Below are 20,774 nucleotides of genomic sequence, written 5' to 3' on the forward strand. Positions count from 1 at the left end.
ATTAAATTATAAAAAATTTGTTTTAATGTAAAGTTTAATATTTAGTTGTTTAAATTGAAAATAAGAGTTCGTATTATAACATCAACATTTCAAATGAAATCTATAAAGCTAAACATTTCGTTAAAATTACAACATAATTTCCTAAACGGATCTGCCATTTCGTAGTTTGTTCTAAAAGTTTTAACATAAATTGGGTTTATTAAATCGTAATGAGCGTTGAGGAACATTTCTGTGTTCGTATGGAAAAACTAGGTATATAATTCCATTTTTTGAAAACACGAGAATAACACACTTAACATGTTGAACATACATATTTTACTAAATATACAGGGCAACAAAATCGTAAACAATTTACAGGCTTTTTAAACCACTACACAATTTTGATGTATTGTGGTTCCAGTAGTCCAAATTTTAAATTCTAATAAGAGGTTTTTTTTAAAAAAAAATTTTAAGTAAAATTTTGATATTTTTGTAGACGTTTGTCCACATAATTAATGATAACTCAATAAGGGTCAGTCACATGTTGTTAAAATAAACTTAGAAAATTTTAAATTTACATAGCCTTTAATACGTTTATACATTGCTTTTCAATAGGCTCAGTAGTTTTGGAGTTATAATAACAAATTGAAGCAAAAAATATATTTTCTTAAGTGAAAAAAAAATTCATGAAAAATCGAATATGGCAGAAATGGTTCAAGTTTATTACTTTATCGCAAAGCCACATATAATAGCAATAAAATGAGATATCGATTATAAATATCTATGAATTCTTTTCGAATTTATTCACAATTAAGTGAATTCGCTCATTTTCACAAAATTTTAGGTTTTTGTTTGATATACATAAAATTGTGTTGGTAATGTTCATCTTTCGAATGATTAAATTTCGAAAACATTTTCCGCATACTATGTACAAATTTTCACTTATATATTGCGTTTCAATAGGCTCAGTAGTTTCGGAGTTATAATAACAAATTCAAACAAAACATATATTTTTTTTACATGAAAATTAAACATTTTTTTTTTTTTTTTAAATCATAAAAATTCGAAAACGGCAGAAATTGTTCAGATTTATTACTTTGTCACAAAGCCACATGTATAGGCAATAAAATGAGATATAGAGTATAAATATCTATGGATTCTTTTCGAATTTATTCACAATTAAGTGAATTCGCTCATTTTCACAAAATTTTAGGTTTTTGTTTGATATACATAAAATTGAGTTGGTAATCTTCTTCTTTCGAATGATTGAATTTTGAAAACAATTTTCCCCTGCTATGTAGAAATTTTCACTTATATATTGCGTTTCAATCGGCTCTGCAGTTTCGGAGTTATAATAACAAATTTAAACAAAAAATATATTTTTTTTACATGAAAATTAAAAATTTTTTTTTAAAAAAAAATCATAAAAAAACGAAAACGGCAGAAATTGTTCAGATTTATTACTTTACCTCAAAGCCACATATATTAGCAATAAAATGAGATATCAAGCATAAATATCTATGGATTCCTTTCGAATTTATTCACAACTAAGTGAATTCGCTCATTTTCACAAAATTTAAGGTTTTTGTTTGATATACATGAAATTGAGTTGGTAATGTTCATCTTTCTTGTAAAAAAAAATCTTATGCTATGTAAAAATTTTCACTTATATATTCCGTTTCAATCGGCTCTGGAGTTTCGGAGTTATAATAACAAATTCAAACAAAAAATATATGTTTTTTACATGAAAATTAAAAATGTTTTTTTAAAAAAAATCATAAAAAAACGAAAACGGCAGAAATTGTTCAGATTTATTACTTTACCTCAAAGCCACATATATTGGCAATAAAATGAGATATCAAGCATAAATATCTATGGATTCCTTTCGAATTTATTCACAATTAAGTGAATTCGCTCATTTTCACAAAATGTTAGGTTTTTGTTTGATATACATAAAATTGAGTTGGTAATGTTCATCTTTCGAATGATTAAATTTTGAAAACATTTTCCGCATACTATGTACAAATTTTCACTTATATATTGCGTTTCAATAGGCTCAGTAGTTTTGGAGTTATAATAACAAATTCAAACAAAAAATATATTTTTTTTTACATGAAAATTACAATTTTTTTTTTTTAAAAATCATAAAAAATCGAAAACTGCAGATATTGTTTAGATTTATTACTTTGTCACAAAGTCACATGTATAAGCAATAAAATGAGATACAGGGTATAAATATCTATGGATTCTTTTCGAATTTATTCACAATTAAGTGAATTCGCTCATTTTCACAAAATTTAAGGTTTTTGTGTGATATACATAAAATTGAGTTGGTAATCTTCTTCTTTCGAATGATTGAATTTTGAAAACATTTTTCCCATGCTATGTAGAAATTTTCACTTATATATTGCGTTTCAATCGGCAATGCAGTTTCGGAGTTATAATAACAAATTCAAACAAAAAATATATTTTTTTTACATGAAAATTAAAATTTTTTTTTTTTTTAAAAAATCATAAAAAATCGAAAACGGCATAAATTGTTCAGATTTATTACTTTACCGCAAAGGCACAAGTATTAGCAATAAAATGAGGTATCGATCATAAATATCTATGGATTCCTTTCGAATTTATTCACAATTAAGTGAATTCGCTCATTTTCACAAAATTTAAGGTTTTTGTTTGATATACATAAAATTGAGTTGGTAATCTTCTTCTTTCGAATGATTGAATTTTGAAAACATTTTTCCCATGCTATGCAGAAATTTTCACTTATATATTACATTTCAATCGGCTCTGCAGTTTCGGAGTTATAATAACAAATTCAAACAAAAAATATATTTTTTTTAAATGAAAATTACAAATTTTTTTTTTTAAACAAATCATATAAAATCGAAAACGGCAGAAATTGTTCAGATTTATTACTTTACCTCAAAGCCACATATATTAGCAATAAAATGAGATATCAAGCATAAATATCTATGGATTCCTTTCGAATTTATTTACAACTAGCTGACCCGGTGCGCTTCGCCACCCCAATTAGAAGAAAGAAATAGTACTATCAAGTCTCACTTTGTGAATCTAATTGTAAATGTCTGATTTCATATTTCTGGGTCCATTATTATAGAAAATGCTAAATGTGTTCCTAATTTTAAATTTTTATGTTTATTATATAAAATATTCAAAAAGTACCATTGCAATAAGGAAATAGTACCATTGATTATCACTTTTAAATTCGCATTCACTAAACCATAACCCGTCAAGCTTGAATTTTAGATTTGTATATCATTTCCTATATTATCAACTAATTTTGTTTCTATAATACTTAAGATTTAATAAATTATCACAAAACCGAAACCGATCGGTTTTTAATTTTTTAAAACCGAAACCGCGGTTTTGAAATTCTTCGATTTTTTGGAAACTCTAGGTCCATTATTATAGGAAATTCAAAAAAGTACCATTCGAATAAAGAAAAAGTACCAAAAAGTCTCCCCTAGAATTCTAACTCACTTAGGACCATGTATGCTTAATTTCATGTTTTTAAGTCCATTGCTGTAGAAAATTAAAAAAAAGTACCATCAGAATAAACAAAAGGTACCATGAGGTATCCGCTTGAATTTTCAATCACTTAGGACCATATACGCATAATTTCATATTTAGGTCCGTTATATTATAGAAAATTCAAAAAGTACCATTAGAATATAGAAAAAGTACCAAAAAGCACCCACTTGTAGTTTCCCACTCACTCCGTTCCATATAAGCTTTATTTCATGTTTCTAGGTTCATTGGTGAAGAAATTACAAAAAGTACCAATCGAATAAAGAAAAAGTACCACAAAGTCTCCCCATAGAATTCTCACTTACTTAGGACCATATATGCTTAATTTCATGTTTCTAAGTTCATTGTTATAGAAAATTCAAAAAAGTACTATTAGAATAAACAAAAAGTACCAAAAAGTCTCCCCCTAGAATTCTCACTCACTTAGGACCATATATGCTTAACTTCATAATTCTATGTCCATTATTACAGAAAATTCAAAAAGTACCATTCGAATATAGAAAAAGTACCAAAAAGCAGTCACTTGTAGATTCCCACTCACTCCGGTCTTAATTTCATGTTTTTAGGTTCATTGGTGAAGAAATTACAAAAAGTACCATTTGAATAAAGAAAAAGTACCAAAAAGTCTCCCCCTAGAATTCTCACTCACTTAGGACCATATATGCTTAATTTCATGTCTCTAAGTCCATTGTTATAGAAAATTCAAAAAAGTACCATTAGAATATAGAAAAAGGGCCAAAAAGCCCACACTTGTGGTTTCCCACTCACTCGGTTCCATATAAGCTTTATTTCATGTTTCTAGGTTCATTGGAGAAGAAATTACAAAAAGTACCAATCGAATAAAGAAAGAGTACCAAAAAGTCTCCCCCTAGAATTATCACTTACTTAGGACCATATATGCTTAATTTCATGTTTCTAAGTCCATAGTTATAGAAAATTCAAAAAGTACCATTAGAATAAAGAAAAAGTACCAAAAAGTCTCCCCCTAGAATTCTCACTCACTTATGACCATATATGCTTAATTTCATGTTTCTAAGTCCATAGTTATAGAAAATTCAAAAAAGTACCATTAGAATATAGAAAAAGTACCAAAAAACCCACACTTGTGGTTTTCCACTCACTCGGTTCCATATAAGCTTTATTTCATGTTTCTAGGTTCATTGGTGAAGAAATTACAAAAAGTACCATTCCAATAAAGAAAAAGTACCAAAAAGTCTCCCGCTAGAATTCTCACTCACTTAGGACCATATATGTTTAATTTCATGTTTCTAAGTCCATTATTATAGAAATTTCAAAAAAGTACCATTAGATGAACAAAAAAGTACCTATAGTACAGTTCACACATTTTGGTACCTAAATATTATCCCCTATTCCTAACACTAACTTCACTCAAATACATATCAGCTAACTTTAATGTCGATAACTGAAATAATTTAAAATTTTAAAAAAGTACCATTAGGAGAAAAGTACCAATTTCCCTTTTCTTACTTGAACACCCCTCAAGTTTGAAATTTAAAAATATTCCATTTTGCCAAAATTGTTTATGCTATAGGCATGTATCAAAATATTAAAATCTGTGTTAATGTGCCCAAGAATAAATATGTTTTAAAAAAAGTACCAAACTGTTTACCCGGATTTGGCCCAATATACACCTTGGTACTCGAGTTCCAAATAACACGCTGTTAGTTAATTTTTGTATGAATCCAGGAACCAACGTTAAAAAAAATTATCAAAATTGGCTTAATAATTTCAAATATAATGTATTTTCCCGATTTTATCCCCTTTTTGGTACCTTTTTTATCCCCATTGAGGTGGTACAATTTCATTCAAATAAATTTCTGTAACGTGGTGGGAGCTCATAATAAAATATTCGTATGTCTATGTCAAATTATAGAAAAACATATTTTATGAAAAAGTACCAAAAATTAACACAATTTTTATCCCTTAAAGGTTCGAATTTCCGAAAAGTACCAAACTTATATTTTTTATTTTTTGTTAATTAAAGAATACGATTTAAAATTTGTTTCTATGTTTATTGGTTTAAAAGATACATAGGGTGCAAAAAAAGTACCAAAATACAGTTTTTACCCGTTTTCTCCCCTAAAAGTTTCGAATTTCCAAAAAGTACGAAACACCTGTCAGCTTATTTTTTAAATGGAGTAACATGCTATTTTAAGTTTTTTTGTATCTTTATTAGTTTTGAAGATATAAGGTTACCGAATTTACCCGTTTTTACCCTTTTTTACCCCCTAAACGTTCGAATTTCCAAAAATCCCTTCTTATCGGATCGTTTTGGGGAGGGAGGAACCCACAGATAAAATTTCGTGATTCTAGCTTCAGCCGTTTGGGCTGTGCGATGATGAATCAGTCAGTCAGTCAGTCAGTCAGTCAGTCAGTAACGTTACTCTTTTATATATATAGATTAAGTGAATTCGCTCATTTTCACAAAATTTTAGGTTTTTGTTTGATATACATAAAATTGAGTTGGTAATCTTCTTCTTTCGAATGATTGAATTTTGAAAACATTTTTCCCATGCTATATAGAAATTTTCACTTATATATTGCGTTTCAATCGGCTCTGCAGTTTCGGAGTTATAATAACAAATTCGAACAAAAAATATATTTTTTTTACATGAAAATTACAAATTTTTTTTTTTAAAAAATGCATGAAAAATCGAATATGGCAGAAATTGTTCAGATTTATTACTTTACCACAAAGCCACATGTATTAGCAATAAAATGAGATCTCGAGTATAAATATCTATGGATTCTTTTCGAATTTATTCACAATTAAGTGAATTCGCTCATTTTCACAAAATTTAAGGTTTTTGTTTGATATACATAAAATTGAGTTGGTAATGTTCATCTTTCGAATGATTGAATTTTTAAAACATTTTCCGCATACTATGTACAAATTTTCACATATATGTTGCGTTTCAATCGGCTCAGTAGTTTCGGAGTTATAATAACAAATTGAAGCAAAAAATATATTTTTTTAAGTGAAAATAGCAAAGTTTTTTGTTTTAAAAAATGCATGAAAAATCGAATATTGCAAAAATGGCTCAGGTTTATTAGTTTATCACAAACCCACATATAATAGCAACAAAATTAAATATTGGTCACAAAAATCAATTGACTATTTTCGAATTTATTCACAATTAAGTGAATTCGCTCATTTTCAAAAAAATTAAAGTTTTTTGTTTTATATACAAAAAATTTAGTATTTAAAAATCGGAGTTTTCGGAGTGGTTCCGGACAAATTTATACAAAATATATTTTTTTTACATGAAAATGCCAAAAAAAAATGTTGTTTTAAAAAACTCATGAAAAATCGATAATATCACAAATTGTTTTGATTTATTGCTTTATGAGCGAATGCACTTAATTGGGATTAAATTCGAAAAGAAACCATCGATTTTTATTATCGATATTTCATTTTCTTCATATTACATATGGCTTTGCGATAATTCAATAAATTTTTGCCGTTTTAAATTTTTCATGAGTTTTTTAAAACAAAAAAAATTTGCTATTTTCATGTGAAAATATATGTATTTATACCCTACACCACCATAGTGGGGAGGGTATAATGCGTTTGTGCAGGTGTTTGTAACCTCCAAAAATATTAGTCTAACACCCACCTTAAAGCATACCGATCGAGTTAGAATCACTTTCTGAGTTGATTAAACGATGTCCGCCTGTCCGTCCATCTGGCTTGTTGGCTGGCTGTCCTTGTAAACCTTGTGCACAGAGTACAGGTCGCAATTTTGAAGATATTTCGATAAAATTTGGTACGTATAATTTTTTCGGCCCAAGGACCATGCCTATTGAAACTGGCTGAAATCAGTAAATTATTTCACCTAGCCCCCATACAAATGTCCTCTCGAAATTGGACTTTATCGGTTATAAATGTTTAATTTATATATGTATCTACACAAATTTCGCTCCAAATAAGTTTTATATATACAAAATTCATGTCACTAAATTTTTTTACGATGGGTCCATAATTAGTCATGGCTCCCATATAGACCCGCTTCGGGCTTGACCGACCATACTTTCTTACTTGTTTATATTGAATGCGTAAAACCCCCTTAGAAAAACTGCGGTTTTCAATATTTTTAAATTAATATATCAATCTAAGCAGCAAAGTTTGGCAAAAAAAAACTTAAACGATGATTTAAAATAATTTAATTATTTAGCAAAATGCCAATACATATCACTAAAAATTGTTTAAATTCTCCGTAGAAAAGGTGGTTAGAAAAGTGATCACTTAAACGGAAAGAATTAAATAATAACTCTATGTATTTTGACAAAAAAAAACTAATTTATTTACTGAAACTAGCTTAAATTTGAAATATATTTCCTAAGTTTAATTCTGTTTTAAGAAAACACTAATATCTGGTCAAATGCCTCCGTTATATCTTCGGTATTGTGTAAACCTCTCAAATGATCATACCACTGTATTAAGGGCTTCTCTTTGGCCAACTCTTTGCGTGTTAAAGCAGCTTTAAATTGTTTAAATTTCTGAAAAAGTCCCTGCTGTACAAAATCATTCAATTTGCGTGAATATTCTGCTGTAAATTTATCATAACCTGCTGCATCAAAGATTTGCTTGATTAATTGTTGCTCATTTAATGGTATTGTGTTGTTGTAGTAATATTTCTCTAAAATATTGTAATAGAATTGGTTTATTAAAGTGTATAATTCATCAATATGTTGATGCTTTTCGTATTTTTCAGTGAAATCTTTAATATTATTGGTTAAATTTAGCCTTAGATTATTGGGAAGTTCTGACAATCGTTTGTGCTTTAATACAGCCTTGGCAATATTATGGACTGTGTTGCCATAGTAGATGTGAATGTTATCTTGTTTTTCATAGAAATACTCCAAAAGTTCCGCTTTTGGTGTAGGGTACCTTACAAGTTTATACAAATATTTGGACTGACATTTATAGGTTTGGCATCTTTTCAATTTATTGTATCCCTTTATTAAATCCTTGTATTGCTTTAATTCTTGTTGGTCAAGTTGCTTTTTTAACTCTTCAAATTTGGGCCGAAATTTTTGTTCAACAAATTTCATATATTTCCTCTCATAATCCTCATGCAATTCATTATAACCATATTTTTCTAATAATTGCCAAATGTAGTCGATTTCTTTATTGTGGCTGGGATCTGGTAGTTTATCCTCAAACATTAAAACCAATTGATAGTTTAAACCATAACGTTGGTAAGAATTATAATCACTTAAGAAATCGGTTAAATTCTGTTTAAACTTTCTCATTATAGGTGTTTTAGGCTGTTTAACTACTTTGTTTTTTAAAAGTTTTTCACTCAAAACTTTAGCCTTTTCACAGAAATCTTTCTCTATAGATTCTAAGCCATTGTCATAGAATTCCACTAGCTTTTGCTTGAATGAAGTTGTTTCATGTTTGGTTGAGGCTGTTGAAGGTTTTATGAAAACCAGCTGAATTAAACATGAAAATATTTGCTTTTATTGAGAAAATGTTTAAAAAATATTTAACACTTACTTGTATTAGGCCCAAGATTAGAAACGAGTATAACAGTTTCATATTTCTTCAACTTCAACTGCTAAAAGATTAATAAATTTATTTTATTTTCCGAAAAGCTTTTTATACAATCATCAGCAAGATGTAAGATTATTGTAAGAATTAATAATTTTTCTATTTATTTGAAATGATTAATTCTGGTATTTAGTTTTCATATATAAATAACAAGTATTGCTAAGTATTTTCTAATAATTTCAGTTTCATCATAAAGCATTGGAAATAATACAGTTCGATCATGTTTATTCTAAGAATTGCTATATGATTAAATTAACCTATAAGCTTCTCATTTTAAATAAACGAATACAGAAAAAATTAAATAGCAAAAAACTGAACAAACGTTTAGTTTTTCTGAAATTTTTTTTTAGGGTTTTTGCACCCATTATGGCTTTAGTAGAAAACCGAGTAATACGTTTAGATTTACGTTGAACGTGCATTCAGCTTTTTACTATTTAGAGTTCAGCTTGTGCAAAAGTAAACGGGCGTTCAGGTTTTAACTATATGTATTCGTTTAATTTTCGCAATACTGAACGAGAGTTTAGTTTCATATCAGCTGCGCACAGTGGTTTAGAAACTTTTTTTTGGAAATAATTCGGTATCTCGGGAACTATTGGAGATATTATTACAAAATTTCACATGGTTAGAGCTGAGGTGTATTTGAGTTGAATTACATTTGTTCAGCTTCCTAGGGGTAATACGGGCCAGTTTGTGCTCCCTCAAAGTTGGTCACCTCGGGTCTCAAAATTTTTAAAAAAAATCCCCAAAAATTCATTTATGATCCGAATGAGCTGAAATTTAAAATATAAATAGTCCTTGAGAAGATCTACAAAAAATAGAGATATTTAGGTTTATTTATTTTTTTTTTTTAATTTTGCTCGATTTTTTTTTTGTTTTTTAGATATGGCGGCCCTACGGAGGGTCGAATTTTTTTTCAAAATATCAGCTATATTTTCAATAAAATTCTAAATAAAATAAAAAAAAACTTGGTAACAGTTATCTCGTCCGTGTAAAAAGTTACACGCATCCAAAATTGGAACATGTAAAATGGGCCTAATTTTTTACGATTTTTCCTAAAAAAGTCCCTATATTTTTTCTTTTGTAGAAACAAATTTTCTTTGGGACTATATACAATTTTTATATGTTCCGGAAAGAAAACTTAATGCAAAAGCATGTAAAGTAAAATTGGGCTCACTTAAGCGGACGCAGTATCCCCCAGACCTATCCAAACTTGGACAATTTTAAAAAAAATTTTTAGGTTTCAGTAAAAAATTCTAAAAAGTCAAAGCACCAATCCTCGAAAATGTTCGGTATTTGTATAACCCTATATGTTGTTTAAATACTTATAAAGTTATTTTACTATCACACGGTAAATAGCGTCACAGTAGGCACTTTTCTAAAAAAAACTCAGTTTTTGGAACACATTTTCCCCGTTTTAGGAATTTCGGTATTTGAAAATAAAAAATGTCAAAAATTATAATGTCATTAATTTAAGGACATTTGGATCTAAATTAGTTCCCAATTTTGTTATGATATTTTTAATCGTTAAAATTTTACATTAAATCAAATTTTATATTTTTATTCGTGGAAAATCACCATATGAAAGTTTTTTTTAGTTTTTAAGGTAAATGAAGTCCCAAAATTTTATAAAATTATTTAATTTTACTAAAATATCAATCCTCAGGTCATAATGTTTTCAACAGTATCAAATACTTATATAAAAAGCCTTTATTTACTCCTCAGAAGTTCCACAAACCTTGCCCGCTTTGACAAATTTGTACATTTTTTCAGCTCTAACCATGTGAAATTTTGTAATAATATCTAAAATAGTTCCCGAGATACCGAATTATTTCCAAAAAAAAAAAGTTTTTAAACCACTGCATAGTGTCAGATTTTGCCATTTTAGGGGGACTAAACTCTGTATTTCAAAAACTATTAATGGTAAAGCCACGAATTTTTGAACTTGGTATTATCATGAAAAGACGCATCTTTTTAGAAAAATTGGGCGAAATCGGACAACTGACACGCCCACCTCCCATGTAACAGTAAGAATAAATATGCTAAGATTGCGCCAAAGAAAGATTGAAAGTTATGGCCAGGAGATTTTTTAGGGCAAACCCATTAGGATAAACCCATATTTAAAAATACTCGGGCCTTACTACACTGAAAAAAAAATTTATAGCTGGTCAAAAAATATATTTTTATTTTTTATTAATTTAATATTTGTTACAGAATAATACAATAGTAGGTAAGTACATAAACATTTAATTTACATTATTTATTCCAAATCAGAGCCATCAGAGTCGTCATTATAAATATCCTGCTCTTTAAGTAATGCCAAAACTTCAGGAGTTAAAACGTGTTTTTTAGTTTTCGGATTTTTGCGCAAACTGCATATTATCGGATCAGATGATATCAAAAGTCTATGCAATAAATCAGTATTAGAGTCAACTCTAGATGTTTTTCTCGTAAAGTTTAGTCGATATCTTCTGTTGTCTTTATTCCTAGCTTCCTGTGCTTCTTCCGATAACTGGCCTATTGGAAGAATACTGCTATCTATAATTTCTTTTGCATGGAAGAGGACTTTGTGTACTGTCACTGGCATGAAGTACCAAGAATATTTCTCTAAATATATATTTCTTGTCATTTCTGCGAACTTTTCAAAAGCTGTGGAATTTATTGGATATCCTGATGCTAAACATTCTAGGATAATGTGAAAACGTTTTATCAGTTCCATGTCAATATTAATTATCTCTGCTGTTTTCTCGGCGTTTCTAAAAAATCTTCTTGCCGTGTTTCCATCGTTAGAATTTCCGGATTTTTGTTTTGGCATATCGACTAGTAATCCCATTTCGTTTTTAAATCTTTTTTGGATATGTTTTTTTCGTTCCAACAATTTTGCTTTATTTTCATCTCCTCTAACTTGCCATTTTTGAATGTCTGTTCTGTATGCAATGTGTAAGAGACATTCCATAAAACGGATCCAGGCATGGAGAGGAGAAATTCCTAAACGCAGCATATGCTGATCCACTGATCTATTTAAAATTGCCACTGGGTTATTCATAGCTAATGGTGTTGCTCCACATATATAGCATGCTTGTGACGATGAATAATTAGAAAGTGCACTGCACACTTTTCCATCAATCATACACAAAATTAATTTGGAAGTAACAGTAACAGCAATAGTGCCTATTGTTATCGTGGTTGGTACAAGTGACGAAATTTGTTCCTCAATTAACTTTACTTCATTTAAAATAAGTTCTTTAGTTTCTTTAGCAAATATAAATTTTATTGGACGACAATACCGCGTTGAGGATGGTGCCAAGTTTTTCCAAATAGTATGTTTAACTCCATCCTTTGTATTTACATACATTTCAATTGGGACCATGGAAATACTAAACAAATTTTCGTCCGAAATATCTTCTTGAGCGAATTTTTGCTTGTATTGATTATGTTCAGCTCCATCACAGCCCCATTTAATAATGATAATTACATCATGGAAATTATTCGGTATCGATAGAAAAACTTCTTCGTAAGCGGAACATAGTCTTTCAACTGTATGATCAATTAAAGATTGAAGATTAATAGCCGCATACGACTCAGTGACAACTATACCATTCGGATAACATAAACGCTTCGATTTCGATACTAAATCGTAAGATGGATATATCTTGGGATGTACAGCTTTTGTATGTTGTCTTACTAATCGATATTTATGCGTCGATAAATCGGTATCAATTATCATTGCTAAGGCCTGGTCAGTAGAAAGAGTTGTTAGCCTTTCATTAGACATTCTAGCCATTTTTATTGAGACACCTCTTTTTGGGGATGCATTTGCAAGCTCAGTTACAATTGCAGCTGAAGATCGCTTACCAGATGAATGTAGTTGTACAGCCGCTGCCATTAACAACTCATTCGGAGTGGTCCCTTTCACAATCTCCTTTGCTTTTCTTGTTTTTGTTTTTCGACAACAGTCAACGAAATTTTTTGTTGGTCTACCACCTCTGGACTTTGAAATAGAAGGTTGACTCAAGTATACTGAGAAATCAATTTTATATGCAAGCCACTCACTGTTAATTTTTAAAAACTTTGATTTTAATCTTTGAGACTTCCTCCACTTTTCCAGTATATCATGGCAAATTTTACTAACAAAAATTTTTAATTTTTTAAGATCAATAGTTTGATTGGATCCATTACTAATATTTCCTAAAATAAAATCAAAGACCCGCTCATATTTATTATTTGGCGCAGCGGAACACCAAACATCGAAAATTTGTTGATTCGACATTTGCGAGTTCATGATGAACTTTTGAAAAAATGTGTATGGGGTATGCAAAAAGATGCAAAAAATATTTTGTAATCCCAATAGGTTATATATCAATTTATCATATAGTGCCAACAGAACCTTGGAATCAAATGGTATTCTATATTTTTGATTCCATTAAATATTTGTTAATTTCAAAACTTACTTAAAATAAAATGACTTACTTTAAACGGTACAGAAAAATGTGTCCTCACTTATTTTTCAAAAAGCTTTATTACTATTAATAAATAGATTAATACCTTTAAAAAGCAAAAAAAAATGGAAAAATATCCATAAACAAAAAAGTTATAATGATTTAAAGTTATTGAATACTCGGCAGATAAAAATAAGATTTTTATTTTTTGTAATATACACGACATTCAGAATACCGTTACCTTGTTTTGGTTTACATTCCTTCACTTTCTTAAGCATTTATTTATTATTTGGACAGTTGTCTGTCGTACTGCATTTAAACTTAATCAAAAAAACACACAAAAAAAAATGAGTTTTGTCCCCCTAAATTTGCAAAATCTGACACTGTGCACTGTGCTGCGTTCAATTACTTCATTACTGAACGTAAGCTTATTATTTTACCAGCTGCGTGCAGAGAATTAAATAAAAGATTTTTTTAATATTAACGAAAATTTATTCAATATATTTTACAAACATTATTCATACATAAACGTTTACATAAACAACTATTTCTATAAACTCACCAAAACCTGCTATTCTTGAGGAAATTCCTGGATATGTCATGGATAATTACCTTAAAATTAGTTGGTGTTTGTAGAAGGCATTTTCCGGGATTATATTTGTACTAAATTCAAAAAACATAAACTTTTAAAATAAATAATGAACAAAATTAATTACCATAAACTCACCTTTTCCCAATACACACTGTCTTGTTACACTTCTTAAAAGGCTCCTCTCGAATATCTGCTCGGGGTCTAATTTGTTTAATAGATGTAGATGCCTATACTCGATTCTCGCTTCTATAATGAACAATTATACAGTGCAACTTCGACAGTTCGGACATGCGCCAGTCCGGTCACTCCAATAATTCGGACGCTTATACGTTTCGGACAATATAAAATGTTTGCCTCCAGAATCCGGACAAATGTTTCTTTATGCAAGAACAAAAATTAAATGCCGTTGTTTTACCGTTTTAACCTCGAATGTTTTGTTGTTCACACTTTGATTCACATTTTGCACTGTCATTACTTCAGTTTCCGTTCCTTCCCTCGTAAGCGTGTTTGTCTAATTTCGCAAACATAAAACACACTAACTTCAAAGTAATAATGGATATTTTACAAAAGCCTTGATTCGAAAAAAAAAATAATTAGAAGATAAAAAAATGTATTTCGTATACCTATAATGTGGACCCGTTAACATTTGAACCAAAATAATGTATTGTAATTTTTATATTCAGCCCAATTATGAATAAAAAATTCGCAGGAGTTTTTTCCCTTTTTCCATTTTTGCTATTCAAATTCAATAAAAATGGGAGAAGGGAAAAACTCCAGCAGATTTTTTATTCATAATTGGACTGAATATAAAAATTTCTTTTAGGAAATAGAAAAGTTATGAAATAAGCAGAAAATTCAGAATTAGAGGAATTTTGGTTTTTGAATAAATATATATGCACCAAAAGAGTAAATTCATGTTTTAATTCACTCAGATTATTTCAAAAATGTTCACTGCTATAGTCCGGACAACTCGATAATCCGACCGAGCCTAAAACTATATGTGTCCGGATTGTCGAAGTTGCACTGTATTAGTTAAATAATATATCCAATAATTATTAAATATTCACATAAATACACAGGTATACATATCTGTATACAACTTACCTTGTAATTCCGGCAATAGAAATTGAGTTGCTCTCACAAAGCTTAATGTTAATGTATGAATGGATGTCAGTATATAAAATATGAACTTCAAAAATCAACACACAAATGAGATTTGGTCAAAGTCAATATTTGTTATTTTTCTATTAGAAACGCGTTATTTCTGTAGCCGTTTTAAAAAAAATTTGCCAACAATGTTTTTAACACGTCCCGTTCAGAATTATGAAGAACTTTACTGAATTTTGCATTCAGTTATGCTAAATGAGTGTTCAGCGAAGAATCATTTAATTGATTTTAAAAATCAGATTCCCCATTTGACAAATTTGTACGTTTTTTCATATAATGAGTGCAAAATCTGTTACGCAAAAATTTCTGTTAAGTCAGTATGTGTTTGAATTCAAAATTTACATTTGATATGTTAATAACATTTTGCATGAAATATATGAAAAAACGTACAAATTTTTCAAAGGGGGCACGGTTTGTGGAACTTTAGAGGAGTAAATAAAGACATTTTATATAAGTATTTGGTATTGGTGAAAACCTTAGGACTTGAAGATTGATATTTTAGTAAAATTAGATAATTTTTTGAATTTTTCGGACGTCATTTATCATACAAAATAAAAAAAATTATAATATGGTTATTTTCCACGAATAAAAATATAAAATTTGAATTAATGTAAAATTTTAATAGTTAAAGATATCATAACAAAATTCAAAAATAATGTAGCTCCAAGTGTCCTTAAATTAATGGCATTTTAATTTTTGGCATTTTTTATTTCTAAGTACCGAAATTCCTAAAACGGGGAAAATAATTTCCAAAAACTGAGTTTTTTTAGAAAAGTGCCGACTGTGACGTTATTTACCGTGTGATAGTAAAAAAACTTTGTAAGTATTTAAAAAACATATGGGGTTATACAAATATGGATCCTTTTGGAGGATCAGTGCTTTGCCTTTTTAGAATTTTTTACTCAAACCTAAATTTATTTTTAAAAATTGGCCAAGTTTGGCCAGGCCAGGTGGGGACTAGCTTCCCTTAAAGGGGCCAAATTTTACTTTACTCGCTTTCTCATTAAGTTCTCATTCCGGCTCAAATAAAAATTGTATATAGTCCCGAAGAAATTTTTTTTTACAAATGAAAAAATATATGGTATTTTTTGGAAAAAAAACGTAAAAAATACGGACCTTTTTACTAGTTCCAACTTTGGATGCGTGTAACTTTTTATAAAGATGAGATAACTATTAGCAGGTTTTATTTATTATATTTAGAATTTTATCAGCAATACACCAATATTTTAAAAATAAATTTGGGCCCTCCGTAGGCCGGCCATATCTAAAAAACCAAAAAAAGATCGAGTAAAATTAAAAAAATAAATCAGTAAACCTAAATATTTCTTTAACTAATAGAGATAACCTACACATGTAAGCATATTTTTTGTAGATCTTCTTAAGGACTATTTTTATTTTAAGTTTCAGCTCATTCAGTTCATAAATGGATTTTTGGCGATTTTTTAAAAAAAAATTGGGACCCTAGGTGACGAACCTTGAGGGTCCTGCACTGGCCCCCATTAGCGCTAGAAAGCTGAACAAATGCAGATCCACTGAAAAACACTTCAGCTCCAACCATGTGAAATTTCGTAACAATATATCCAATAGTTCCTGAGATACCGAATTATTCCCAAAAAAAAAGTTTCAAAACCACTGTGTGATGTAATTTAGTTTTTTGTGTGTAGCATTCTCTAAACTTTCATCAGCGCACAGTGGGTTCGATGACACCGAAAGTGGCGATTAATTCATGGTACCCGTAATTTAATTTTTTTTTTTCAAATCGTTTAATATACATAAAAACTTATGTTCAAATTTATTCAAAATATATATATATATATTTATTTTTTGCTTCTCATTTTTTAAAAAAATCACTTTCCGTTTTAAAATCGTAAAAAAAAAATTTTTCAGTGTATCTTTTCTCATAATATGCCTTTTTATGTATATTTAACGATTTGAAAAATAAAAAGTAACGAAATAAATTTTTATATTTTTTTTGTTTATCAATAATTGTCATACCCTTAAAAAGAAACCATACTAAACAAAAAAAATGTTTTGTCTGTTTGGGAACGTTTTTTTAATTTTGTGGAAAATGAGCTTAATTTACAAATTTTATTGTAAATTTAAAATAGAAAGCTATAAATGATTAAATAAAATTTAAAATTAAAATATATTGAATATATTATTAAAAACATAAATAAAAAATGATATATACATACATATATATACATATAAATATTTCTACATAATTTTCGGAAGCGGGTCTATATGGAAGCTATGACTAATTATGGACCGATCGTAACAAAATTTGGTGACATGAATTTTGTATATATAAAACTTATTTGGAGCGCAATTCGTGGAGATACATTTATAAATTAAACATTTATGACCGATAAAGTCCAATTTCGGAAGGACATTTGTATGGAGGCTAGGTGAAATAATGGACCGATTTCAGCCAGTTTCAATAGGCTTGGTCCTTGGGCAAAATAATATATACCAAATTTTATCGAAATATCTTCGAAATTGTGACCTGTACTCTGCGCACAAGGTTTACATGGACAGCCAGCCAGACGGACGGACGGACATCGTTTAATCGACTCAGAAAGTGATTACAAGTCGATCGGTATACTTTAAGGTGGGTGTTAGACTAATTTTTTTTGGGCGTTACAAACATCTGCACAAACGCATAATACCCTCCCCACTATGGTGGTGTAGGGTATAAAAACAGAAAGCAGCTTTGGAAACCTTGATGTGTTCCCTATTTATATCCAAAGTATTTTCTCAGCCGCAATGGAAATGTGGATCCTATGGTTGAAATTGTAAAAAATACAATCTCCGACATTCAAAAATATTGTAATTTTTTTTCGTCTAACTAACAAAAATTAGAGACTTTTCGGTGCAAATATTTTTAAAAAAGCAGACCAAAATGTTAAAATTTCAATTTTGCCTATAACTCGGAAATTATAAAAGTAAATAGCGCACGCAAATATATTTTTGTCCCATCTTTGAAATCGTATGAGAAACAAAGACTGGCATGTGTTTGAAAATTTTACATTTACTTTACTTTGAGCCCCATTGCGCCGCCAATGGTGCATTTGTAGGGTCCATTTTAAAAACTTAAGCTCGAATACTACTTGTCTACGCCCACGTCAAATTTTATACCGATTGCATCAGACAAAACTAGAAGACGAATTTAGTAAAAGTGCGTAATAAGTTTTTCAATTCTACTTTTTAAAAAACTTACAATTTAAACTAAAGATTTATACAAATTGTTTTGGGTTTCAAATTAAAGAAGAGGATTGCTAGAAATGGAATAAAGTTTAAAAACAATTCTGAATTTGTTACAGGGTGTTAGAGGTAAAATGAATCATATGGAAGTATAATCAAACTGTATTATTATCAGCGATTAATGATAAAATTATAATTCTTTGATAAAACTTAACAATAATCATCAGTTATTAATCATTACAAATAAATAGAAATAATATGAATTTTTAAAATAAACTTACAGCTTGCTGAAGTTTGTATAAAAGCCTTTCGGAAAATAAAATAAATTTATTAATCGTTTAGCCTTTGAGGTATTAAGAACAAACTACTTAAACTGAAGTCAAACATGAAACTGTTATACTCAGTTATAATTTTGGGCCTAATACAAGTAAGTTTTTATATATTTAAGAAACATTTTCACATTAATAATAATTGTTTCCTTTTTTTAAATTTAGATGGTTTTCGTAAAACCTTTTGAAGCCTCCCCCAATTCTAATGCAACATTACTGAAGCAAAATTTAACGAAATTACTTGACAATGAATTGGAATCTATGGACAAAGATTTCAGTGAAAAATCTAAAGTTTTAAGTGAAAAACTTTTACAAGATAAATTAGTAAAACAGGCTTCCACAGCTATATTGAAACAGTTTAAACAGAATATAAGCGATTTCTTACATGTCTATCCTTCCTATCAACGTTATCATTTAACCAATCAATTGGTTTTACTATTTGAGGAAAAAATTCCGGATCCCAGCAGCAATAAAGACATTGAATACATTTGGAAATTATTAGAGAAACATGGTTATTACGAAATGGATAAGGATTATGAAAGTAAATATATGAAATTTGTTAAACATAAATTTCTGCCCAAATTTGAAGAGTTCAAGAAACAACTTAACCAACAAGAGTTAAAGCAACACCAGGACTTAATAAACTCTTACAATGAATTGAAAAGATGTCAAAATTATAAATGTCAGTCAAAATATTTGTATAAAATTATAGGAGACTTTACACCCAAAGACAATCTATTTGAGTATATTGTGGAAATGGTAGATAACATTCATATCGACTATGGCAATGCAGCACTTGAAATGGCCAAGGCTGTATTAAAGGACAAACGATTATCACAACTGCCCCATAATCTAAGAATTAATTTAACCAACAATATTAAGCAATTCATTAAGATCTACAAGAAGCATGAAGATATTAATGACTTGTACAATATTATAAATGCATTAGACATTAATATATTAGCGAAATATTACCATAACATTTCTTTGCCATTAAAGCAGCAGCAACTGATCGTGCAAATCTTTGATGATCATGGCTGTGCTAAATTTGTTTCAGAATATGACCGCAAATTGAAAGATTTTGTGCAGCAGGGTCTTGTGGTGAGATTTAAACAATTTAAAGCTGCTTTAACACGCAAAGAGTTGGCCAAAGAGAAGCCTTTATTGCAGTGGTATGATCATGTGAAAGATTTACAAAATCCAGAGGATATCTTGGAGGCTTTAAATAAATTAGAAGAGATTTATGAAAATAAAATGTAACGCGGTAAGAATTTTTAATAAAATATTGCTAATAAATTCATTGAATAAATAAATTTTGTAAACAAAAACACAATTTTGTTCATGATTGTTATTTCTTTTTTCTTAAGATGTTTTAAAAGAAATTATACAGAGGATACAAAAATAGTCAACTAAGAAAGTATAATCGGTCAAGCCCAACCTTAAACTAAGTAAATGAGCAAATTATTATTCTTTTAAAATTACAGGAGCTATGACCAATCATTAAAATAGGTCGTGTGATTTTTGAAAGGGGGCTGGCCTTATATAGGAGCTAAAACCAATTATGTACCGATCCACAGTCGGACAAGCCCGACCATATAATACCCTACACTAAGTAAAAAAGCAAAAACATTTTTCTTTTAAAATTTCAATAATTTATATTCCTGAGTGATTTTCGGAAGTGGGCCTTATATGGGGGCTATGACCAATTATGGACCGATCACCATGAAATTAGGTCGTGTGATTTATGTCTATATGAAAGTTTACTATGTTGAATTTTGTGAGTATACCAACATTTTTAAGCGATTTATTCACGTTAAATTGATTTTCGGAAGTGGGTCTATATGGGAGCTATGACTAATTATGGACCGATCGTAACAAAATTTGGTGACATGAATTTTGTATATATAAAACTTATTTGGGGCGTAATTTGTGGA

General features: G+C 29.1%; 2 protein-coding genes across 2 annotated transcripts; one reads left to right on the forward strand and one right to left on the reverse strand.

The window, feature by feature from the left end:
* Positions 1–7,856: 7,856 nt before the first annotated feature.
* LOC135952158 (uncharacterized) lies at positions 7,857–9,186 on the reverse strand. Its single transcript, XM_065501965.1, has 2 exons — positions 9,059–9,186; positions 7,857–8,994 (listed from the first exon to the last, which is right to left on the reverse strand). Exons 1-2 carry the CDS (start codon positions 9,098–9,100, stop codon positions 7,912–7,914), a joined length of 1,125 nt encoding a protein of 374 aa, XP_065358037.1. The 5' UTR covers positions 9,101–9,186; the 3' UTR covers positions 7,857–7,911.
* Positions 9,187–18,853: 9,667 nt separating this feature from the next.
* LOC135951735 (uncharacterized) lies at positions 18,854–20,173 on the forward strand. Its single transcript, XM_065501438.1, has 2 exons — positions 18,854–18,938; positions 19,006–20,173. Exons 1-2 carry the CDS (start codon positions 18,897–18,899, stop codon positions 20,098–20,100), a joined length of 1,137 nt encoding a protein of 378 aa, XP_065357510.1. The 5' UTR covers positions 18,854–18,896; the 3' UTR covers positions 20,101–20,173.
* The last annotated feature ends 601 nt before the right edge of the window (positions 20,174–20,774 follow it).

This window comes from Calliphora vicina, chromosome 2 (genome assembly GCF_958450345.1).
Source record: "Calliphora vicina chromosome 2, idCalVici1.1, whole genome shotgun sequence".
Taxonomy (NCBI): Eukaryota; Metazoa; Arthropoda; class Insecta; order Diptera; family Calliphoridae; genus Calliphora; species Calliphora vicina.